The 26364-nt window shown below is 40.1% G+C and overlaps 1 protein-coding gene across 7 annotated transcripts in view; it reads right to left on the bottom strand.

Moving 5' to 3' along the window:
- Positions 1-26364, bottom strand: part of Mlf (myeloid leukemia factor) — an 83687-nt gene that overhangs the window by 40265 nt on the left and 17058 nt on the right. For all 7 annotated transcript variants that reach the window (XM_083132195.1, XM_083132197.1, XM_083132194.1 and 4 more), the window contains exon 2: positions 19980-20181. In XM_083132195.1, coding sequence (XP_082988321.1) covers positions 19980-20181 — 202 coding nt within the window. The remainder of the gene's footprint in view (positions 1-19979; positions 20182-26364) is intronic.

Here is a 26364-nt window from a genome sequence, read left to right as displayed (position 1 = left end):
GCATACTATTCAAGAGGTCGCCGACTTGTATTTCAGCTGACATTTTCTCACTCATAATTACAAAAAACTTCTTCCGCAGGAGAATCCAACAAAAATGTGGACGAGTTTTCTCTCAAAATAACACAATTGAAATGTAGATGGGAGCACCGTTGGCAAGAAAGTAGGTACCATGCAGGAAAGAAAACCTGTCCCACGAGTCATTCTTCTCGCCATGAGCGTCCAGGTTAAAAGATAAAGAGGTCATCAACTCAAATTGTCAACGCACTGAAGATACGCCGAACGACACCGGTATAATCAGCATTGTGGCAGAAGTCCTTTGTTCCAGCTGCTTCAAATGTTTCATACTGTTGAAGAAAGTTCAAGTAGGCTTGCTGTTTGATTCCGTGGCTGTTAAGTAACAAAGGTAGATACTCTTCATGTAAATCGCAAAATCCACTCACAGACACAATCTCCTTTGTGTTCTCAGCTTGTTATCCGCTATTGGGAACAAAATGACTTTGTCCTTGAACTGCCTGACACCGAGAGTTGTTTGTTTCTGGCAGATGTGGACATGCTTTGCGGTACCTTATTGAATTCGAATATATACAGGGTGATTCAGAGAAAACTTGCAAAAAGAAACACGAAATATATGATGGACCATAGAGATAGAGAGATAGCGAACTGAGGGTCGTAGAAACCAGCATACCGAGATATGGAGCACAGCCTCATTTCAATGTGGATGTCGCTGGATTGGATGGGGAGGCAATATCTCCTGGCCTGAAAGGTCACCCCACCTTTTCGTCAACATCTTTATGACACTCCAATGGACAGGACTGTCGACACCTGTGTTGTGATTCGCAACATAACGGGGTGCATCAGAATCTTGTACGCCACTATCATGCGTGCCATACTGGTTGGCGACAGACATTTTGAAAGAAGAAAAAAAACCGTTGTGAGGCAAAAACTGATCAGGGGCACATTCAGAAGCTGATTAAAGAAAGCAATGGTACTAGAATGGGGGGCGCCAAACCGGGATGTCCTTGATTATTTATAAGCGCGGCTATTTGTTTTAAAAAGAGTTGCTACAAACCAGATATTTCATATTGGAAACAATAACAGGAGATGAAAAAAATGGAGTTTCGGAAAAGAAACATAGATGGCAGGACACGGTGAAAGAATATAAATAAATTGTTGGGAGGATAATCGATGTAGTGAAAGTAAAAGTAGGGCAGAAAATGTAAAAAAGATGAAAGTGACACCAGAAGTACAGCTCATTATAGCCTTTGTTTTCTCTGCTACTATCACTCCAAGGAGGAAATTTTAATTTACTGCATAATACATACATTACAAAATCATGTAGCAATTTAAGTTAAGAGATTACTGTCATTTTGATATAATTATGTAGGTATAAAATAAATGCATACTACCTACAATAAACGTATTCTTCAACAGTAGCACAAAGTATTTTTTTAAAAATGTTATTATTTCAGGGTGGCCACTCTAGGACCATGACAAAATTCAAGTATAATTCCCGGTTTTAAAGGCAAAATTTCTAAAAATTCAAGCAGATGTTTTCTCTATTTCAACCTTATGCATTACCGCCTCTCACCACCCTGAACACATACATACATATACAAATATATTAACAATATAAAGGGTTTGCGAGATTCTATCCTATCAAAAAAATCTAATTCAGTTTAATTAAACGATCTTCTGTCTGTCAGATAGATTGTTCTGCAAAGGACACGAACAAAATAGGCAGATTGAGAGAATTCTATTTTATTTTCCACGCAGCTTTCTTTTCCTTCCTCGTTAAAAATAAAAGGTAAACTGTGAAATACTTACCTCGGAGTATTTATAAATATGCATAATTTCAATGCGATTTCGTTTAATAAACGTTGCAATTTTTTATATCTGTGGAGAAAAATTCACGCATAATTTCCGGTGAGTTGCCACCTTGTATTTTTCTTATTAAAAACCGTGAATAGTTACATGGTCAAAGTTTCATTAGGAGTGGAAAGTAGGGAGCACCAAAAATCCACCTCGCCCGGATGAAATTTTTAACATGTAAGGGGCTTTAATACCGATTAAACCGTCACAACTGGGGTAGTTACACTTGAAGCCACGCCATACAAATTTTCCTGTTCATTCATTATATATCAAGTCATTAGTTCGAATACCACACGCAGAAAAGAATGCGGGTCGGTATGCTGATGACATCATTATCGCGCTCATCAAATGGAATGCTCGCCACGTACAATGGAGGATCGCAAACAGTCTCGCATTTCTGTAAAGTAACAGTTAGTTTGCACAACGCACGCCAGGTATTGATCGATGTGTGAGAGCTGTGCAGCTTGGCTTGAATGACGCCTGACAGAGGAATTTACAAAGCCAGGGCACTCATTTTTATCTCTCAAATTACAGCACGTGTATCCGGTCAGGCAAAACATATTAGATATGACACAAGTTGTTTATGAAAATCAACGCATATTGTTCGGTTGAATGCATGTCACCTTCTTTATCACAGCGTGCAGTGACGAGTGTAAAGCGCCGAGTTTCTTTATCTTTTATTTTGAACTGAAACCTCAAAGCAGACATGATCACACAGGAGTGAGTATCCAGAAAACACCCAAATGTCAACCTCACTTCCACGTAGTGCACACTGGACTGCATCCTTACACGCTAGCGAGGCTCTGGCGTCTGGACTCATGACCAGTATAATCCTCTGTGGGGTTCATTTATTTTATTTAGCGTTGTTTTTCTTCAACTTTTGGTTAATCACGACGATGAGGATGAGTGATATGATAAGAAACACTCACAAAGAACGCCCATCAACAGGCCGGGATTCGAACCCCTGGTGTCGTAGCGCACTGTGCTAACCACATCGCCACGGGGTGGGTTTGCTATTCGTGAAAATACGAGAATATATATATATATATATTTTAATGTGCAGTGGTGTAAAAAAATAACTCGTCCATTCGGCTACTTCTATTCAAATATATGGGGGAAGCATGGTGGATAAAAATAATTATTTATAAAAATGGGATTCTTTTTATTTAAATCGATTAAAAAACACGCTTAAAATTGCTTGTATGGTTTTTTGGTACCATGCATACAGATATGTTTATATATATATATATATATATATATATATATATATATATATATATATATAAAGGCTTTTTCTACAGAGCATTCCCTGACATTCGCTACGAGACTCGGCGGCAAGCTGCCCGGCATCATTGAAGTACAGTCTTTCCCACACATTCCTGGCATCTCCGAAGGAAATTGGCATTTACACGTGCAAGTTCGTCTACTGTAATTCTCGTAAAATACTCTCTTTTAACTCACGGATGGTGTGCGGATTGTCTTTGTATAGCTACTTTATTTCCCCATTTTTCTTTCCACTTTTATTCAGAACCGACCCTGTTACTCTAAACTTTTTTACGAGGTTTAATATAAACGCGGACCCGTTCACCGGGAAAGACAAGCGCTGATGCCGGGTCGCTTGTCGCCGAGTCTTGTAGCGAATGTCAGGGAATGCTCTGCAGTAAACAGCCCTATGAAATATTCGAATACTTTCATTCAAGCAAATGCCCGACTCTGTGGACGAGTAGTTAGCACATCGCGCTGCGACGCCAAGGGTCACGGGTTCTAATCCCGGCCGGGCTTGGTTGTTTGTGAATGTCCATTCATCAATTTCATCACTCATCCCCATCTTCGCAAATTAGCCAAGAGGCACAAAACGCGAAGTAAAATAAACTAAATCAAATCAAATCAAAAATCATTCAAGCAAATAAAAAATATATTTAAATATATATTTTTATGTTTCTGATACTGTATATCTACAGGACTCTACTATGGAAATGTTTGTTGAGTGTGTTAATGAAACTATAATAATTTCAGTAACTTTTCTTCCAGTGAACATAAAACATTCTGGATGTACAGTACTCTATAATTGTAACTTAAAATATTATTTAAAGTATTTGCAGCTGAATTTTAGAAATTTTTTTAATGATAGTTTGCAAACTATCAGCTGTTTATTTACAGTTTAATGATAATAACACTATTTTACGGTTTAACATGTTTAGTATTTTGAATATTTGTATACACAAAATGTTTCCTATTTTTGCCTATAAAAATTATTGAATTCTAAATCAAGAGAAATATGTGTTTTCAGTTTACATATTATATTTTTTTTCGAATGAGCTTCACCCACTCAGTTCATATATACAAAGGCTGTCGCAGAGAAGGTGAGACTAATTCCTGTATAGGACAACAGGGACCTCCATTGGCTAGCAAATGTACTAGGGTGAAAATTTGGTTCATTAGCTGCCGATTGAGACCAAAATGAGCGCAATAGGTAAAAAAGTCGTGACTGCGTAGCAGTTAAAAAGACAAGCGTGTACAGGGACCCCTCCAAGAATCATTAAAATGAAACAAAAAAATTACAAACCAAAAATTTTTTATTCAGAATCAGCCATATCGAGTAGACGTACATCTTTTTCAAAATAGGCACCATTGACAGCTAAGCAAGCGTCCATATGCTCTTGCCACTTTGTGCATGTCTTTGAAAATTCGTCCTCAGGTAGCGAACTGAAGAAAACTTGCGCTGCGGTGATCACTTCCTTGTTCGTCATGAAATGACGACCACGTAAAGAGGCCTTTAAAAGTGGAAATAGCCAAAAGACGCAGGGTGCAAGGTCCGGGCTGTATGCTGGATGCGGAAAAATGTATATTTTTCTCTTCGTCGCGTAATCCTGAAAAGCCCGCGCGGTATGCAACCGTATACACTAGCGTCTCGTTAATCACGGACGGTCTTTGTCCAGGATGCGGATGCAAAGCGCCTGATTCGTGCCCATATTCGAACAACTTGTGCCATCGGTACACTGTGGCTCTACTCAGTCTGTCTTGATCGGCATATGCCTGTTGAAACATTGCATATGTTTCCGCAGCACTTTTCCCTAAACGCCAACAAAATTTTATGGCATGTCGCTGTTCATCTTGAATACTCATCGCGAAAAGCAATGTTATACACAAAAACCTGGAGGGGTAAACGAAACACTTTCGACGTAAATCAACACAGCTGCTCACTAACGTGGTTTCGCAACATGCGACAACTTGCTACGGAAACAGAATGAGTCATCCTACACGACGCGACTAGTGCCGAAACCATAGGCAGTGTTGCCAAGCCAGGAAAAAATCTGTCTCACCTTCTCTGCGACAGCCTTTGTATTTTGTTTCCTTTCTTACGCCTAATAAACACCATTAAATGATTACGAGATTAATGTACTTTCACCAAAAGTGAATATGATATCTACAAAATTCGTATGTACATTATTTTATAAATTATTTATTTAAAGCTATTTAAATCAGTCCACATTGGGGGGAAGTATTTCCACCACTGTACCTCGCCACACCATTTTACTTTCGGACCTTTGGCCATCGTCGTTTCTCCGAAGACAATTTATACCGACAGTCTAATCGGAACAGAACTTGAAGATGTGATTTTGAAGTATAGTGTGGCGCATTAACATTTCCGGCCAAAAGGTTCATCACTGACACTATCTTTATACATTTTTCTCTTACACCGTGGGTGTTCTTAAGGAATGGAAATGTGAAGAATTTAAGAACTGCTTCCTTGGCGGTTTCATACAATGCTTGAGCCTCGCATTGCGTAAAGCGAATCAGATGAACATGGCAAAAGGGTATTATTTATCCATCCCACTACTAACCTTTCTGAAGGGGTTCTTTACACCTTTCTTTAAACATTAAGGTAAGGGTTTTAGATAAAAAGGATTTCCCTCGTATACTTAGAAGGGTGCAAGGTCGATACACATTCATTCACTCGATCTATCATTAATAGACAAATCTATTAATTTTAATGTACATGAGGTATTTGATTAGAGTTTCGAGCACTTCTCCTAAAATATACATACGTAACAGGACAGATAATGAAGAAATTGTCCCACACACACGCATATGGGCGTATCCAGGGAGACAGGGAGGCACTTGCCCCCTGGAAAACGAGTGGTGTGAAAATTCATTGTGTTCATCGTGCCTTTCTAAGTGGAAAGTAAACTAAATGTTAGACCCTTTACAAATAATTAAAAATATAGCATTGTTCTCCCTGAGAAAGTATGTTCGCCCCCACCCCCATAGGGTTATTTGTGCCCTTAGGGAAAAGTGCTTCTTTGCCTCACCACTGGAATCAAGTCTGCGTACGTCAAAATACACACACAAGGCTTGGCCAAAACACTGCACAATTTAGTTTAGCGAACTTCCAAGCGTGCATTAAGCTCCAATCTAATGACTTCCGACGGGGATTTCAGCTACATTTACTCACTTATTTATTTCCCACGAACTTGATAAATGAGCTTTCTAAACAAAAGGGAAGCGGAAGCGAAATGAAAGTAAAAACAGAGATGAAAAAGCAGGAAAGAATTTCGCCAACATTCCACTCCTATAGGACTAAAATATTTCCCAGTTCTCGCCATGGAAGAGATGTTTCTTCTCACGTCAAGCATTTTCTTCCCATTGTTGTGAACGTACAATGAACAAACAAAAACTGAATGTGTATTTTAAATATATTTCGTTGTTTTTTTACCTTCAAAGGTTAATCGCGACGACGTGGATGAACTGACAACACGTATGGAGATTGTTTATCAATTGTTTCTTCCTCATACAAACGTTCGTCCAGACACGTGGTATGGTAGAAACCATTAAGATATTTCTTTCCGTCCCATTTTGGTCTATTTCACGTTGTTTTTCTATCTCTTGGGTTAATCACGACGATGAGGATAATTAATGCCCAGAGACACAGGGACAAAAACAATAAAACTTCCATGCGTAACCTAGGGATCGAACCTGAGATCTCTAGCTTCGCAGAGAGAGATACCCTGACCACAATGACGTATTTAACAGTCCCCTCTCCCTCGAAAGACTTGCAAAGTACTAAAATTAAACAATGAAAATATACTTGTTTAGCATTGTTGTTTAATCGAGGATTATTTATTTTCGCTGAATTTATTGGAAGACAAGGATTATATTGGGATCATAGGGCTTTGAATGATAGTACTAAAGAACATTTATGCACACTTACTACTTATGATAAGACTATGTACAAAATATTAATCAGGAACTTTACTTTTCATCAAGTGGATCTAACATTATTTTTTGTTAATCAATAAATATTAAATTCTTTATCTATTTTACATTAGTTATCTAAATGAATGTTGATTGGTTTGCTTTATTTTACTTCGCCTTTTGTGTCACTTTTGGCTAATTTGCGAAGATTGGGATGAGTGATGATATGATGAAAGTGATGGACACTCGCAAACATCCATGCCCAGGCCAGGATTCGAACCCGGGACCCCTGGCGTACTTATCTAAATGTTGGCGATTTAGACTATGTTTAAACTAGATAATAAATACGTGCTGTTATATCTCTATTCATATAACAAAAATACAATGTCAATTTATTTACATATTTAATTAATTTAATTTAAACTATTATTTCTTAAGACATTTTGTTCGGACCTCTATCCCCCGAATATATTTCTAAATATGTCTGGTTGACCACTCCGCAGGTTGGCCAACAAGAAGACAAGATTAAATCTGAAGTAACACATTTATGTGAATAGGAAGAAATGCTATTCTTCTCTGCACATATCGCCAAGCATATTCGCACGTCCCACATCTTCGTCATGGAAAATGAACACAAGATGCCTGCAAAACGTCCAAGGCCAATTCCGAACCTTGACAGACATGGGTGAATCCGTGGAACGTCGTGGTACTTTTTCACGTGTGTAGTTTAGTCGAAATGACGGAATTCGCCTTGTCCGCTTCAAGTTATTCTGGGTGTGAGCACAGAGTAAGGCAACTCGACCCGGCTGCATCAACCATTCAAACAAGTCGCTTGAAGTGTAATTTACGTACGAACCAACTTTACCTCGTTCTTTCTGGCCCGCGAGGAAAAGAGATATTTTCCCAACCCACTTTGTCCTGCTGTTCACAAGCCTGGAAAAGTGTTTCCTGGATGTCTTGTTTGGACTCAATGCAACAGTCTTCCCATATTTTTTGTTCCCTACAGACACAATACGTTGTAACAATAGAAACAAATTACGCACGCAATCGAACATATCCACAGATCTTCCTAAGTTTTCCGTTCACCATCTCCTATCTCTTATTTTTCTATCTACCTTCTTTAGCCTTCGCGTTCATTTTTCTATTTGCCACCAGAGACAACTCCTTTTTTGTTTCTTTTTCTATTCCTTAGTTTTCCTTCTTTCTTCCTGTCACTAAAGACACATTCTTTCTCTCTCTCTTCCCCCCTATTTTTCTCTTCCTTGTATCTCTGTATTTCTTTATCTCCATATCTTTCTTCGATCTTTTGTATCTTTCTCTCTTTTTTATCTTTTGGTTTCTCTGTATTTCTTTCTTCGTTTTTTCTATCTTCTCTTCCCCCTTTTTTACTCTTCTTTAGTTTATATTTATTTCTCTTCCTTGGGTTTCTGTGTATTTCTTTCTTTTTCTCTACATCTTTCTTTCTTCGTTTCTATATTTTTCTTTCTTCTCTCGTTTGTTTCTATTTGATGAGATGCGAATGAATGGTGTGATACGATGATAGATGGCGGGACAAATACATATGGGCAGAATACAACCCAAGCTCTACAGAGGATTACGCCAGAGCGTTTCTTAGTCTGCAAAATGCAGTCCAGTGATACGTGGAAAGTTGGTATTTAAGTGACTTTGGAAAGTGTCACCCCTTACAGCCTCACATATAACATGTATGAACGTGTTACTTGGAAGTACCGACACGCATCGGTGGCGCAACGCAAATGTGCTATATACTGGGAACTCGCTGCTGATGCGGAGAGGGAGAAACTCGCAACTCTAAGTTGAAGCAAGTCTTCACAACAGTGGTACGTTGATTAAGACCGTTTACATGTTAACACTTCTCGCACATGTGATTAATCGATGGAATTAACAGTTCCAATCTCTGCTTTGAGGTGAATTCAGTGGTGAAAAAATAGTTCAGAAACCCAATAGGTGCTTATTAAAAGAATTGATAACTATAAGAAGTTACTAAGTTGTAAACATGCGAGGGAGGACTTGATTCATACGAAAATGAAGCACATTGTTCCTTCTTCAGCACCTGCTTCTCTACTGTTGGACTACGTGCTCAAGCGCAAGTTCTTATTCTTATTAATACGATCTACTGTGTCCAAAGAAATACAGGAGATAAATTTATTTTGCGACTCGGATGTTTGCCTTTTACCGTGTATACAATTTCATACGCAGTGTCAATTATGTGTGAAATAACTGTGGAGCACGATATACGAGAATATACGTATTGAAAATATACATCGTATTCCGTAAGACACGCACATGGACAAATTGTGTCATGGACATCGTCAAACCGGCGAGTCTTGCGATGGATATCTTATCAAGACTGATAAACAAATTAATGCGAAATAGGCTCTTAACGGACAGATTGCATATGATATTTTCATACAAGTTATCTTGTCGCCATATTTTCCCCTTCTATAAAAGATTAAGTGAGTGTGTTTTCTAGTAATGTTTAAATCAAGTGAAGATGATACAGACCCCCAGGATCAGAAATGGCCGAGCCATACTACAAGGTTTTTTCAAGGCTTAGTACATTGTTATGAGACACAATCTAAACGACATATAGTGAAGACGATATGCGGAAACTACCCATGACCTCGTCAACTGAACGAGATAGAGAGGTAACACAATTCCTTGGCACAGCAAGGCATAAATTTACGGTCTGTTTGTCAGATCCTGACAAGACGGCACCTTGCGTAAGAATAGTATTGTAGTTACTCACGCAAGCCATATCCGGATGAGCACAGACACTGTAATACGATTCCGAGAATAACGGACTATTGCCGCTATCTCGCAACCACCTATCCTTTCTCCGTGTTTCTGTGCTTACATTAAAAACCTCCTGGTTGTATTCAACAATTGCTTCTTTTTTTTGACACACTCTTTACTGTTACCATAAAGATGTTCCGGTTAAATTCATGGCTTGTTTCTTAGTATCTCCACGTTGCTTTGAGTATAGCTATTTGATCACTCGTTGCTTTGCTTCGTGATAGAACAGCTACAAGCTGAAAGCTGATGTAAATATGTTGAAAGTAATGGTGACTACGTTGAACAGTAGTTTCGTGAACAGGCCGCGATCCGTGTAGGTTTTGTTTTGATCTGTTCATTATTAAAGTTGTGATAACGGAAGAGACATTATTTTTTTTTACTATCCCAGTTCTAACCGCGAGTTCAGGCATCTGAGTCTCGTTAGCCTGCAATAATTCAGTTTCAGAGTGCACTACGTGGATGAGAGGTTGACTTTTGAGTGCCTAGAACATTGCCGTTACAGCCATGTAGTCAGTGAAATCTTAAAAATGGGAAATATGTACAGGGTGGTCCCAAATATTGAGCACATGTCAGTGATGAATGGTCCGAGAACAAAACAACTATACCAATCTCGCTTGCATTTGCGGAGGCCAGAAAGCGCTCCGTGCGATGCGAGCTTACCGCCTGCATCTGCAAAGCAGTAAGGAACAGAGATCTGGGAAAGGGGGGCGTTTGCGTCGTGGTAAAAATTCTGTGGAGGAAGGCGCCTACCTTTTCACGAAACCACCACCTGTTTCTTCTCCCCGATTACAATGCCATACTGAACGAACGTGACCGACGAAGCCTCCTACCTCACGCACTACCTCCTTCCCGTTCCTTCTGACAACGTTACAGTAGCGACGCTCGCTCTGCAGCCCGCACGTGCATACGAGAGCGCTCTCTCACAAATACAACGGGTTGGCCAGGCCTGAGGCAAATATTAATACATCTGAAAAATTCCAAAACAGTGTACATTTTTTTCAATATCATACCAAACTGTAGAACTAGTATCTCGGACACTTAGCCTTGGTCTCGCCTCGATTTTACGGAGATCTGTCTCGTATTCGTTCTCTAGCCCGTCTGGCTACATGTACACACGTCGACCAAGCATCCATCATCTCTAAAACTTGCTCCAATGTTCTCGATCTTGGAATGATGCTGTCTCTTTCGCCGTAACACAGAGGCATCACGGCTACCATGAACATATAAGTGGTTTCAACAGTTCAAGCTACAGTTCAATTCTTCCTCGCGACAAGTAAAACGCTGTACTTTCCAGCAGAGCTTTAAGAGAAACCAATAACCGTAAAGATGCTAATGTCAACAGAACCAGACGGTGCAGGTCAATAAAAGTGGCTTTCGCTCCTATATAAAAAAATGCAATTGCTGTCAGTGGTGATTAGAAATCAACAAGTGCCGTCTCTATATGGACACGTGCTGAAAGAAGGTCATGCGAACCAGGTCCTATGAATAACCATGACTGGCGCTATTTTGCCTCTCAAATGCCAATACCAGCGAGCGTCCAATTTCACCAAACCCTTCGAACGTGCATTTCATGTTCCTGTTTCGCTCAACAAGTGCTTTGGTTTTCCGTTCTTAAAAAAATCTTAACCTACAAAATAATCTGTACTTGCCGAAGATCCTATTCTGCGGTCTAGAAGAAACCAATAAGCACGTCTTACGTGAAACTTCGAATCAAAAAATGAGATTAAATGCGGAGTCCAGAGGAAAATTTCTGACACACCAGTCACGAATTGTTAAATCAAGTCTTCACGAGATGTGTGTTTGAAGATCCTGATTGTGGGAACTGTCTTAGCAATAAAGTTTCTCTTTAAAAAAAAAATACCAACAATTCAGACTCCATGAGTCGCCTTGCTAGCCTTAAATTAGCCAAGGAAAAGAAGTTATCACACTTCGAAGTGTGTTGTGATACTGATAACTGGTAATGATGGATGGTGCAGAATCGCACACTGATCTCTTACCTATTCTATTACACCAGCAATCTGCTTGATTTATTTTACGTCGCTTATCTGCCACTTTTTGCTAGTTGCGACGATGAGGACAAGTGATATGGTAAAATTGATGAATGGACACTCACAAAAACACCCATGCCCAGGCCAGGATTCGAATCCTGGGCCCCTGATGACGTTACACGCTGTGCTAACTACTCCCTCAAGAATGTCAGCAGTAATCTGAATTCGCAGATTTTTTCCCAGGGAGGGGTAGACAAAGATTTTTTCCAGGCGAGAAGGAGGGGCAAACTACGCACATTTCCGGCACACCAATGTTGCACTCTCAAAGAACACTACTTCAGTTTGAAGTTATGTTTCTGCAACGCCCTTACATTTACAGACTGAAATGAAATTGTGCGTGTGAATTTGATTTGATTTTTAATACTTTACTTCTCAAGCCGGGATTCGAACCCGGTACCTGTGGCGTCGTAGCGCGCTGAGCTGTACATTCTGCCACGGAGGCCGGCCTATGTGTGTGAAATATGTACTTTTAGGTTGACATTCAATTTCCAAAGGGGGGCGTGGCTTCCCTTCCGGACGTCCACGATTCTTAATGTCAAAATGTCGGGACGATATATTTATACCGGGTGGTCCAAAAGTCCCGGAACGGTTACATATCGTGAGAAATACACATCGAATCGGAAAACGAAAAAATACGAGTTTAATGAGTGAAAGAAAGCTATTCAATGATATCACACTTGATTCCCCAACCCCGCCCCCTGGGGGTGGGGCGGGGGCAACTCTGAAATTTTAAATGGAAACCCCCATTTTGTATTGTAGAATTGGAAAGAGGACTTCATTCAGAGTCCAACGAGGTATCAACCATCCTCCTAGCTCAATTAGGAACGGAGATATGGCGATTTTAAATTTTCGCAAAAAAGGAAATTTCATTAAACCCAAAAAAATTTCAAAGGGACGCTCTACCCCTAATTGAGCTAGAGTGAAAGCGATTGCAGATTCGGAATATGCACGTCAAGACCTTTCAATAGAGTATATGGAAAGGGGGGTGGTCTACCATATACTCTGCAATCGCTTTCACTCTAGCTCAATTAGGGGCAGAGCGTCCCTTTGAAATTTTTTTGGGTTTTATTCAAAATAATTGTCACTTAAAATCACGATATCTCCGTTCCTAATTGAGCTAGGAGGATGGTTGATACCTCGTTGGACTCTGAATGAAGTCCTCTTTCCGATTCTACAATACAAAATGGGGGTTTCCATTTAAAATATCACAGTTGCCCCCGCCCCACCCCCAGGGGGCGGGGGTGGGGAATCAAGTGTGATATCATTGAATAGCTTTCTTTCACTTATTAAACACGTATTTTTTCGTTTTCCGATTCGATGTGTATTTCTCACGATATGTGACCGTTCCGGGACTTTTGGACCACCCGGTATATATATATATATATATCCATATCTGCACTGGGGCACAAGTTACATTAAACATGGGAGTACTTGGGCTTTAAAAACATTTTTTAAAAAAATGATAGATAAGTAGTTAAAGCAATGATATCCAAGAATTTAGATAACAATTCCGTTTAACTAAAACTCTTATGAAGGAAAGAGTAAGTACACCAGGCGCCGTAAAGAAACTAAAAGTTTATATAGCGAAAAATGAACAGCAGCTGAGGTCGTACACGGTCACCTTTTTTTCCAAAATTCACACAATTTTTATAAGTACCTAATCTCTCGCACACGTATATTTCCAGTTTTTCCCCAAGGCTTTTCAGTAATTGTGGAGGAAGCAGCTCCTTAACTCGTCACGCGAATCTCTTCCCTTTCGTTTACACGATGATGTCATAACGAGATTCCAAGTACTCTGCCAGTTCTCAATGGACAAAAGATCTTTTGTTGAAGTACAGATCTCAGGCTATGCGACGAGAAGCCATATCTGAAGCGATAGAATGGCACCTTGTGATGTTTTTAATGGACTCTCGAGTTTTCAAATTTCCCTCTTTCGACCACTAAGAAAGTTGGTTTCAAATCCGAATTCGGAACAAGACATTTGAACTAACCCGAATGAAACTTAGTGCGTTAAATCTTACATTGCAACATCAGAACATGTTCACATTACTTTGAAGTGATATGTAAAAGAAGTATAGAATAGTATATTTGCATTTGGCACCTCATACTTGGGATGGTACGGAGACGCCTTTTAGAAATCGGGACGATATAAAGACGAAGCAACGTAAATTTGAGTCAAGGCGAAACCGCGTATACTTGAAAATTTTCCCTGAACTAAAATTACTTTACTATGTAACTTATTCAGACATACAATTCGGTGGGTGGCTCTCAATTAGGCGAAGAACTAGTAGAAAAAAATGGGGGGGGGGTTATAGAATATTAGATCAATAGTTGCATTTGCTTATTAGAAAATTGGGTTTCTAATAAATATGTGTAACTGTTGATCTAATTTTTTCAATTATCCCACTTTCTTCCTACTAGCTCTTCCCCTAATTCAGAGCCACCAGCCGCGGGTCAAACAGATCCTTACAAACGATAAGGACGGAAAAGATTGGATTGATCTTGCCCAGGGTAGGGCCAGATGGAAGGCTTGTGTTGCTGAGGCCATAATTTTCGAGTTTAAGAAGGCTAGAGAGTTAGTTAGCAATTGCAGAAAGTCGATATCACAAAGAAAAACTGGAATAAGGTAGGTATTAATTAAATTGTACGGAGTACACGAAAGCGTAAGTGTACCAAGAACAACCTCATGATAAACAGTTGTAAAACTCTCACGGTCAACGTGCGATGACTACATCGCAAGAACCTGTACGCGCAGACACGCCTCAGGCTACCGAACACAATGAAATTCTTCGTCCCTGTGACCCTCTTATGAACACCTGATGGCATCGGATTACTTTCAAAGCACGTCTGCTATCATCTCCCCCATAGTAGCGGACATAGTTAATTACCGTACGATGTGTATGCGCTGACATGTGTAGTGATGGGAAGAAATTGAATGTAATTTAGGGCAGTAGGCACATATGATGATCCATTAGCGAATTGATCGACAAGAAGTGGCTCTGATGGCACATGATGACGAACTCGATCACCGTACGTGGACCAAAACGAAAGCACAAAGGAAGAAAAAGAGCAAGTTACGTTCTACATTCGCACACAGACGAGGCAAGAGGTCAGAAAACCACGGCTCTTTCACGGCAAGAATAAAGAAACTCGTAGAAACGAAAAAGCCTAAAGCGTGTTTCAAAAGTAGGCGCTTTTAACACCTGAGGTGGTGAGTCTCTTACCTGAACTCCCCTTTTCAGGTTAGGGAAGTGGAACACAGACGGGGCACAAACAGCCAAAAACATCGCTCCCAGCCCTAGACATGCACCTCGTGCGAGAACACAGAGACGACTGCCTTGGACGTTACGTGCCAAGGACTGGCCATTTTTTCGTGATCGGGCGCGGCTGCATTGCATCGGCCCACACAAGGGGACGCCAACCCCGGACCTAAACAGCTGAAATAAACATGACCTGCAATGCCTTTTGCTGTCATCGCCGCTGTCAAATCCCGATGCACCCAAGCCAGATTATAAACAAATTTCAAGGAACTGGCGTGCGGAAACTGTGGTATCAGCTGGTGGATGTGTGACGTACGTACACTATCTGTATTATTTTCGGAAGAAGTGGGGAGGGACATGCTGCACCTGTTGCTCTTTGTCTCGTCTCTTGGCTGCATCGTGCAGTGTTCTGTGTACAGATGTTTTTCTCCTAATTTACGTCACTTTTCTGCCATTAATGGCTAATCGCGACGGTGAAAAAGTATGATGATCAGATGAAAATGGAGACAAACACCCATGTTCAAGTTAGGATTGAAGGTTCGGAGATTGGGAGTCGAGAATTAAAGGAATTTCGTGGACGACTCTGTTATTGGCTGTGAAATGATTTCGACCGAACGAAAAGCAACAGCTTGGATAGGTATGTTCGCTGTCTGACAAGATGTAACTAGATGGGCGAGACCGGGTTCAATGGAATTTCAACAACATTTGGGGGATGGGGGTGGGGGGGATGGGGATGGTGTTTGAAAGTTAACATTTCCTAAAATGGCACTTCACCAGGCTGAATATTTGCCTCGAGTAACAGGATGGGACACTATCACTGATGACACGTTTATACCCCCCCCCCACACACACACACACACACATATACATGTTTTAGTTTATTTTCAAGTCATCTTTATGCACAGAGAGGCTAATCGGGATTGAACCTAGAGTTTAAGTTGAGATCTGAACCACTACGTGGCTTCACCGGGCATCGAACCAGGACCCCTGATTTCAAGCGACGAGGTTACCACAACGCCAGCGAAGAGGCCACACACACATATACAACATAATGATATCCATGATATATATTGTATCCACCATATCATCATCTCGCAGGTACTTAACGATATATAATCTATGATATGTAGAAATTAAATGTTTTCTTCCCTTGAACTTCAGTCCGCCTACCCTGCGAGTGGGTACAATATGGCAACAAAGGGACAATCAGATTTTTTTTACTTTTATTTATTTTATGTCAACTTTCTGCCATTTAGAGTAATCGCGACGATGAGAATGAATGGTGATCAGATGGAATTTAAGTGATACTCGATACGCGGCCCCCTAGCTGCCGATAAAATTGGATGTGGGGTACTATATCGAAGAAAAGTTGCGGTGGCCTGAAAACTTTGGATATCAGTGATCTATACGATATACTGCCCAATGCCAGACAGTAACTAACTGTCCTTGCGAACCGTTCAGCCACGAAGAGCGAATGATCCTAACAAACGAACTGAACTTCATCGTAGCTAATTCTGTCACAGCGCTCCAAAGCGCGTTTCTTGGCCGCCATAACAGTTAAAACTAACAAATGCAAGTGAATCTTTTTATAGGCGAAAGGACAGGAAACTAGTTGCAGTAGAATTAACAAAACAACAGCCGGTCCCTGCGGCGGAATACTTCGAGTGACGCGCTACGAAGCCAGAGGATCCAGGTTCGAATCTGGGTACGGCACTGCGTTAGTCCCAATGCCCATTACATCCTTCATCTTCATCACCGAGATGAACCCAAGAAGTAACAGAGGTAACAATGCGACACAAAATAAGCAAAGAGGGGGGGAGGGAAATAGATATGAGCCTCATATAGCATTTTTTTTACCTCTTGTTCAGGCATGTCCAGCGTCACATTCTGAAATCCAACATTCCAGTATTTAAACGAAGTTACTGCTCCTGAACAATTAGAATAACACATTCGATTTGTAGGGGGCTTCCTCGATGGTGCAGCGGTACCGTCGTTGCCTTGTAATCTAGGGGTCCCTAGTTCGATAGCCAGTGGAGGCACATAGTGGTTCGGACCCTACTTTAACTCTAGATCCAATGCCGATTAGCCTATCTGTGCATAAAGTGGGCTTGAGACTATGTGTAGGTGGCAGAACAAAAACTTCTGGATTTGACCAGCTAACATGCCAATTTTGTTTTTAAATTATTCTTACTTTATTACAACACAGAATAACAAAAAATCAGCAACACAGCCTGTGCACGCGATTCTGTCATCCAAATTCGTAGAAGGCGAAAAGGAACATAACATGCAACTTTCGCAAGTCAAACAACTGGCAAATTGGTACGGGGATTCATGCTCGGCAGCCAAGGACCTTTCATAATTTGGTTCTTTAACCTATAGTGGAGCATCGTGCTGATTAAAAAGTTCATGTGCTTTTAGGACCTTCATACTTGTATGTGAGGTTGTATACACAGACAGATGTTGAGATAAAACTTTGAAATGTCATGTGGAAGAAAACCCACCCACACAGGATCCCTCCCCACCAAATCCAAAGTTACGTATGGAAGCTGGCGCGAATTTCAAATTCGTACACTTATTTGACAAAAAATGTTATAACTCAAGACTATTTGTGCATAACTCGTAGACTATTTGTCCAATCTACTTCGGGCAACTTTTGTTTTGCAGCTAGAAGATCATGGCATGCAACCGTGCAGGAATCAAAACGCCAAAGCCAATAAGAGGGGTTGGGTGAGCCGCGTCCCGCAACTTTCAATGAAAAAAATCATAAAAATGGGGAGTTTGCCCCTCTTTCCCCGATATTTTGGGAAGGGGAGGCAAACTTTAGCCTTATTTTCAAAGAAAGGTCCTTCTCAACCGAATGAAAGTCATTTCATGTTCCTGGATGCATTACATGATAGAATATGTGAAAAAAAACTCCCCATTTTTATATGATAGTCAGATGGCACTTCTTGTGGGCAGAGATCTTTGTTTAATGTGGAGTCAAGAAACAATGATGAGTAACAGCTGCTGTAGCAAATGTATCCATTGCTGTTACCGACTTTTAAGCATTCTTTACTGTAAGAGTTCTCCTGTTACAAAAACTTCATTTTTCAAGAAAAATAGCAACATTCCCCAACTTTTCGAGGCTGGTAGACACCCTGGGTAACTAAGATATGCCAAAGTTTCAAGTAAATAGCTACGGCTACTTTTGCATGGACTCTGAAAAGCTGACAAACCATGATAACCGCTCGTGCGTTTCTTACAAAAACCTTTGAGACTTGCTATTTGTTGATAGTTGTGGTGAATTTCTGAAATAATTCACGGAGATAAAAGTCAAGTATGGTTTATTATTTATATGCATTCAGTCGATCTAGAACAGTGAGGAGAGAAAATCTTTTCCAATAATACACTCCTCACAAAAAGTTTGGAATATTGTTACGTTAGACAATAGGTGATAGACACGGCCTTGGACTGCAACAACACATAGTATCTGTCTGGTAGACCTTCTCATCTTTTCGCCGACATATGCCACCGTGCCTATCACCTATTGCCTAATATAACAATATTCCAAAATTTTTCTGAGAGTGTAGAAGCGAACAAAGCCAGTTTCAGATTCTGTCACTAGTATTATTTCAACAGTATTTCGAAGTGGGTTGAAGTAGTGACCACAAAATCTGGATAACGGATATCCGGATTTCAAATTATCCGATATCCGTTTCGGATGCAACGATATATGGAGAATAAGGATATCCTGATAATCTGAATATCCAGAATTGATGAAGGATTTGTAGAAAATCCGTAGTGAAATACCAAAATGGCGAATAAAAGAATATGTGGATAGCCCATAAAACTGTCCGGATAATGAAAACATTCAGATATCCGCATCTCAGAAAGTCCGATATCCGAATAAAATTTTATCCGGATTTGGCCATCCCTAGGCTGAAGCCTCCAAACCCCGTCGTCGGCATGACCTTGCAGCATAGTGAGTTCATTTTAGTAACATTTCTGGCTATTCTGCGTTTGCAGCTTGGGAGAGAGTCACAACTCCCGAAGCCTCGAATCAAAAAGCGAGTCGATGACGTCATCTCAACGCAGCACTTATCGCCGACTGTCTCGCTCACGCTCTATAAGCTGGTAGGCTCGCTTGCTAACTACAGGCCAGAAGTTTTAACATGGTTCGGCTCCCGCCAAAACTTTCCTGTCGACAAAAAGCGCCCTCCAGACAAGAGATTTTTTTTGGCGGGAGCCGAACCAGGTTAAGGGTCATTCCATGTCAAATCATCCAGACACTTGAAAATATCGCTCACCATCCCAGGTTTTGATGAAATTCGGTGTACTTATAGAAGAACTATTGATCCTGATTCCAAATTTGTTTCAATTTTATTGAGATTGGTCATAGGGGTTCAGACCTTACCTTTGTTTAAAAAGGTGTACGCTTTCATTTACATAAGGTTTGCGATGAGTATATCAATAATTATGTCTTTTTATGTAGTTCTTTTTTAACAAATGCCTAACTTCAGCAGCTAATTTCATGCACCCCGCCCCTTCAAGTTCCTCGAATTTTATATGTAGGTAACAGAGTGTGTACTAATGTCTGATAAAAAAAATACGATGGGCGGCTAAGAGACAGGTGATAAAAAAACATTGGCATCAAATTATATTAAAAATTAATCTTACATCAGAATCTGGGGTGGTGGGTGACATGGCATGGATGATGGAATAACCCTTAAAAGCTTCTAGCCTATAGACTCGCGCAGACAATTGGAGATGTTCTGAAAATATTCCAACTCTACATAATTGATTAGGTACTTACCACATTCGGGAAGAGCCTGTTCATGTTGGGGAAGCCGAATCCGAAGGGCATAATATCGCGGCCCATCGGTCTGCGAGTGTCGGCAGGTGGTCCCATGAGGCGCGGCATCCCCATGTCGCCCACGCCCATGAGGTCCTCGAACGGAGACGGGAAGAAAGAGTTCATCATCTGGTTCATCTGGCGCATGGTGCGCGCGTGGTGCCTGTCAATATGAAAGAACAGGTGAGGCCGTGGAATTATCAATATTATTCATATACTAGACAGTGGTGTATGCTGAGCTAAGGATGTGGGCTATCTCACCATACTGCAAAAACTGAAATCAGGAATCACAAAATAATAACTATTATCAGGGGTAGAAAAAACAAACTAATTCAGGCGCCAGGCTCTTCTTTCTTAGGAACCAGCTCTTTTTTCCCAAAATATGGCGGACAAAGCTACACATTTTGAAATACGATCTTAAAACATTTAGTTTATAAATTAATACAAGATTTGATTAAAATTAATTCTTGCGCCAGAGTGGCATTCCTAAAGCAAGCTCAACTGGTAAGAGCATGCATTACTATGGCCGACTCTACAATATCACCACAGATTTTAAAATTCGGTTAGCAACAATGAAAAAAAATATGGCATCCTTATTATTCTGATTTAATGATAAACGTGAACAGAAAACACAAACATTAAAAAACACATGCTGTACTCGTTATTTTTTTAAAAATGATGAAAATTTCCATAAGCGAACTCGAAATATTTTTTAACACTGAATTTGAAAATTCAGGCGGTATGGCGATACGGCCTGTATTTTTCTACCCCTGAATATTATTATTTCTGTTGACCCGTTCTCATAAAGATGAAAACATGATTCAAACGAAGAAATAAAATATATGTTTAATGGAATGAATAAACTAATGAAGCAATATGTTAAAAATAGGACTGTCTAACCTTCGAGAAACATATGAAACATGAAAATTTTCATGGTAATATTTTAGACTAAGTTTTAATAGCTTTGCCATAAAAATTTGCCACCTCTTGAAACATCATCGTCTTCTAGGTCTTGAAATGAACAATCTCATTCACATTTTCTAGTAGATTTTTCTTCTGCGCTGTAGTCTCTGACCTTTTGGCTTCGAAGATACTCTAGCTAGCCATAGAATACACGCTCCTGATTTTAGCATAATAATCTAACAAAGGAGATGGAATTTATTCCGAGGAAAGGATACAAACCACACGTCACGAACCGAACACACCCCTAGTGTTTCCCAATTATAATTACACCGCTAAAATTTCTCAGTCTTGATTTGTGGTTAATTTAGCACAGCAAACACTATATAAACATCATTACTAGTGTTGCCCACGAGACGAGACTTTGGCCTGTCTCGTCTCGAAAATATTCGTTTGTCTCATGACACATGGTCAATCTCGTCTCGTCTCGAATTTTTAAAAGCCTGTCCCGTCTCGTCGGCAACACTAATCATTACACCCTGGATTGAAAATTCTGAATCAATACCTGGTTCCATTCGAGACAAATATATTGAATGAATATGGTTATGAGCAGTGCTTTCTTTTCTGGGAATAAAGGTTCGGGTACTTTTCAAGTTGGTTTGTTATTGTGTTCAACATAAGAACTATTCAAATATATTGTGATCTCTCTATATATAAAAATGGATGTATGTGTGTGGGTGTGTATGTTTGTTCCGGCATAACTCTCGAACGCCTGAAGCAATTTCAACCAAACCTGGTACACGTATCACTTGCAATCTAGTAATAATATTTGGAGGGAGGGGGGAAGACACCCCTAGGGGTGGGGTGGAAAGAGGTGACATGTAAAACGACTGATATTAGTGTGGAATCCATAGTTTACGGGATCGCTAAGATGAATAGTGACTCCCAATGCCGTTCAACTCTAAGTTCATTTTGCACTATAGTTAGAATTCATTATTTTCCTGTCTAATAGAAGATTGGGATAAATAAATACTCGGGCAACGCCGGGTAATCAGCTAGTATGTTCATAAATGAGAAGGTGCTAAAACAGCAAGAAAAAAAGGCGCTAGTTATTCGAGATGTTACAGATATTTTAAATTATTTAAATTCGCGTTTCTACCTCCCTACGTTAATCGCGAAGATGAGGATGCCCAGGAATGGAACACAGGATCTATGGTGTGCTGGGCTCTACAATAACAACCACACAATGTCATAGTGTCGGTATCAGCAACTCTATTCAGATTTCCTGATTTTAAGGTGAGAGCAACTTTAAAAATGGAAACAGACTACTGATAACGTTAGATAAGAACGAGGTCTTACGCAGTGCATGAATTTATTCGAATGTGTGATCTCATTATTCCAGCATTCTCCCGATTTAAATGCCGCCAAGTATACTTAGTTTTTTGTTAATTTGGAGTTCGGCCTTTTCTTCCCCGACACCTTTGTTCTCTTCCCTCGTAATCACAACAGGTGTGTTCTTTCTTAGAAGCCTTTGTGCCTGAAAGGTTTTGCTGGTATCCATCTGCTTCAGCGGAAACTCGTGACGTGCTCCACAAAGACAATAATTCTAAAGCAGTGTTGCTATTCAATGGGAATACTTAAAGAACTCCTTACCTCATTCCAGAACATGAAAAGTAATGGAATATCCCAAATACCCAATACAGACGCTCTATATCTAGTGATAAAGGAAATGACTGCCTTCTTAATATACCAATGTTCGTCAACTTCACATTATTGTTCTGCGACTTACAATCTGTGACTAATACAAGATTAAAAAGCTCCTACGAACAATTAACAGGTCAAGTTCCCAGTGCATATAGCACCGTACCATGAAGGCACATTTAGGGGATGTGGGGGTAGGGCCCCACACATTCTCAAACTCGGCCATTTTGGAGGTGATGTGATCACCACCACGCTTCACCCCCAGGTACCCTTGATTTGAGGCTGGGTGAGTCCCGGATCCGCTTTATGCGGGGACAAGGCCGAAAAAATTCCGACCTTAAGAGTACCCACACAGAAATCGAACCCGGGTCTCCCGCGTGGGAGTCAGACGCCTTACCGACTAGAACACAGCGGCTACGTATAATAAGTTACAGGTAATGACCTGTATTTCATCATTTCCGAGCATCCTAAAATTAAAGTGATAATTGTTGTCAGGTTTCTGCTGGTTCACCTAATTCAGAACCACCAGCCGCCGCTGAATACTTTTTTCAGTAGTCAGTCCTTTTCCTGCCTTTGACGTTATTTTTTTAAAAGTACTGGGCCAAAGGGGAGAGAGTTATGCCCCTTTGGGCACACCACTGGCTATTGACACCAACGTTACTGTTTTTTAAAGAGTTGGCAAACAAGACCGTCCCTAGACTACCTTTAAAGGCCTTTTCCAAAACTTATCATTAGAATAATATTTAATTAGTTATTGTGCCGTGTAAATGTTTTGAGTCTGGAGTATACCTGGCTCCATTCATTCATTTACAAGGGTGAGGTATCTCCCATCCGTGTTCGGTTTCCCTACACTACGTCATTTTTTTATTTTGAGGTTGCTTCTTTCACGGTTTTTAACTGCTGTAATGCGGCATAGATGAAGATATATTTGGAACACTTTCAACTCGAAATGAACCCCTCCCGGTTATTCCTAAATATAACTCAGGTCTTCTAATGGTTGTTAATAATTTTTAAAAACAGAAAAAGAAGTACTTATTAGAAAATGGTCTTAGTGTGTCTTTTTAGAAACCTCATTTTCTAATACGTGTGTGTAACTTTTGATATAATTGTCTCCTATTACCCCATTTTCTTCCTACTAGCCCTTCACCTAATCCAGGGCCACCAGCCGCCGCAGCTCCTCCTTTCGAAAGTCCTAGACACGCCACTATCAATAGTAGTGAACAGTACAACAAAATGTTTGGAAACGATTTCCGACTGGTAACTCAGTTCTTATCGTTGAATCGACGAAAAATTTGTTAAAAGTTTATCAAGCAATTAACATGCAGGCCTCCCGGATGATGTAGTGGTAATATCGTTTCTTGCGAACGAGGAGTTCAGTTTCTATAACCAGTGGAGAGACATAGTGATTCGGATCTCACTTTAACCTGTAGGTGCAGCCCCGATTAGTCTGTCAGCATAATAAGTAGACTTAAACAACACCCTAACAAACTAATTTCGCTGCTGTAATTATTAATATTAATACGTGGCTAACTTTTCAATTACTAAGAATATTTTAAAATTTCATATCAATAAAGTAACGATAATAATAAAAAATAATGCAATCCAACATAAATAACTAATTGATTTTTTTATTTTATTTTGCGTAAAATAAACTAAATCAATCCGTCAATACCTTCTTATATATTCTGAAAAAGAAGAGAGCCTCAACTTTACAACAGTCCTCCTTCGTGGTCGTGCTGTCTAAAGCGCTGTGCTTTGAACTCGGACGGCATGGGTTCGAGTCCGAATTGGGTTCAGTATCTGGGTTCTCAGTCTGCGTATAGGAGAGTAGCGTAACCCGGTCACGGAAATCTCTTATAAAGCCTGAGTGTTCGACGTGCTGACCCCACGTCACCCCATTACCGGTTGAAGATTGTGAGAGGAAGACTGGCAGTCGGGAGATAGACCAAGGCACTTCCAGGGCATGGATTATGTTAAAAATTCCAACATTTTTTTGGGTTAGTTTTCAGTTTGATTTCATTTGAAGATTCATGTCTGTCCAATGTTCTAACCTCGGACCTCTGGATTGGTAATGCATTATCCTTAGCACTCCAAAGGCCGGCAAATATATATTCGTATTAATTTCATTAGGCGAAATTACTTCTGTCTCTAGAACAACATGTAACTAGTGATGAACTCCTAACATGTGCAAACCGATGCCCAAATTACAAGCAAAGATGTGCGCGCGTATAGAGGATACATTTTCTACCCAAGGCACCTCAATCACTGACAAACATGTAAAATACCACTCCCTCCGGCCCATTTGCAGGATGAAACCATGCGTTTTAGTTTGAGTTTTCATCTGTCATATGATCTCCGGCCTGATGTGAGCCTAACTACTACTTTATTTATTCCGTGGCGATTCAAGGAAGCAATGGTATTTACACTCCCGTCACTTACAACCAAACAGACAAAAAATCTATGATAACATGTTGAATATTTCTTGAAATATATCTGCGAGATGCGACTAATATTTCGGAATATATTATATATATGACTGTAGCCCACAAAATATTTGCTCCCCTCTATGACTCTCCAGATACGCCTCTCTCTTTTTAATATACTAATGATCATACATGATTTAAGTTCACAGATTGCAGTTTCACGGATATTGCTAATTATTAATTTTATTTATATATTTAAAATTTACAATGACACACAGTACTATTATTACCCCTGAGCCAGGCTTTGAGGTGTCTTCTATCTCTCCAGAAACTAGCATTTTTCTTATTTAACGTCGCTTCTCTCTGCCGCTCTTGCCCAGTCGCAAGGATGAAAATGAACGATTGTTGGGTGACATTTGTGAAAGGGCGCTCCCAATGGACACGTCTATGTCCAAGCCGAGACTCTAACCCGCAACATTCCACGACAAGATGTGAAGAGACTAATAACGCAGCAAATGTTTTTGTTATTTTATACCTCACTTTTCTATCTCCTATGTTAATATTGACGATGAGAAAGGGTGAACTGATGAAATGACGATAGCACAAAAAGATGAAATGACGATAGCACAAAAACATTCGACTGACACGGGTGCGTTGTCCATTTTTCCCAGATGTCTTGATTTGACTAATTCCTCTACATTTGTTGTAATAAACATATTTTTTGTAACAAGATCAACACGTCAAATGCTGTTTTCGAACTGACACTAACTCATCTTAGAGATTACGTGTGTGAGCGAACGCACACTAAAACACCAGATACACATATTTGTCACTATCATACAGAATCCCAACTCCCACAGATACACGTAGATTCATGCCCCGTGTTGCATTTCTAAAGCCGCGCTTCTTTTTCTATAATGATAATATTACAGTAAAATGATCCTGTATTAAACTGTAAATCAGTCGCGATTAGTAGATCTGCATGAAGTTGTTTTCAGGTTTAAAAAATGGTGTTATATTTGATGTATTGTTGCCGGTGCATATGAAATTAAATCAGAACGTATTCACGGATGGGCATACGCACGCAAACATATCTGCAACCACATCACTAATGCATTTGTTATTTTTGTTATATAGTCACTTTTCTTCCACTTCTGGCTAAAGTGACGATCAGGATGGATAATAATTAGTTGAAATTGACGAAGGTAACTAAAAACATCCATGTGCAGGCCGTGAATCGAAACCGGGAACTTCGGTGGCAAGATCGAAAATCGACTACGTAATGCCTTCGGCTATCGAAGGGGAGTCCGTGCTTCTCAACT

The sequence above is a fragment of the Lepisma saccharinum genome, chromosome 12 (genome assembly GCF_977018435.1).
Source record: "Lepisma saccharinum chromosome 12, izLepSacc3.1, whole genome shotgun sequence".
Taxonomy (NCBI): Eukaryota; Metazoa; Arthropoda; class Insecta; order Zygentoma; family Lepismatidae; genus Lepisma; species Lepisma saccharinum.
The sequence above is the reverse complement of the archived record's forward strand: the minus strand, read 5'-3'. Positions and strand labels throughout refer to the sequence as shown.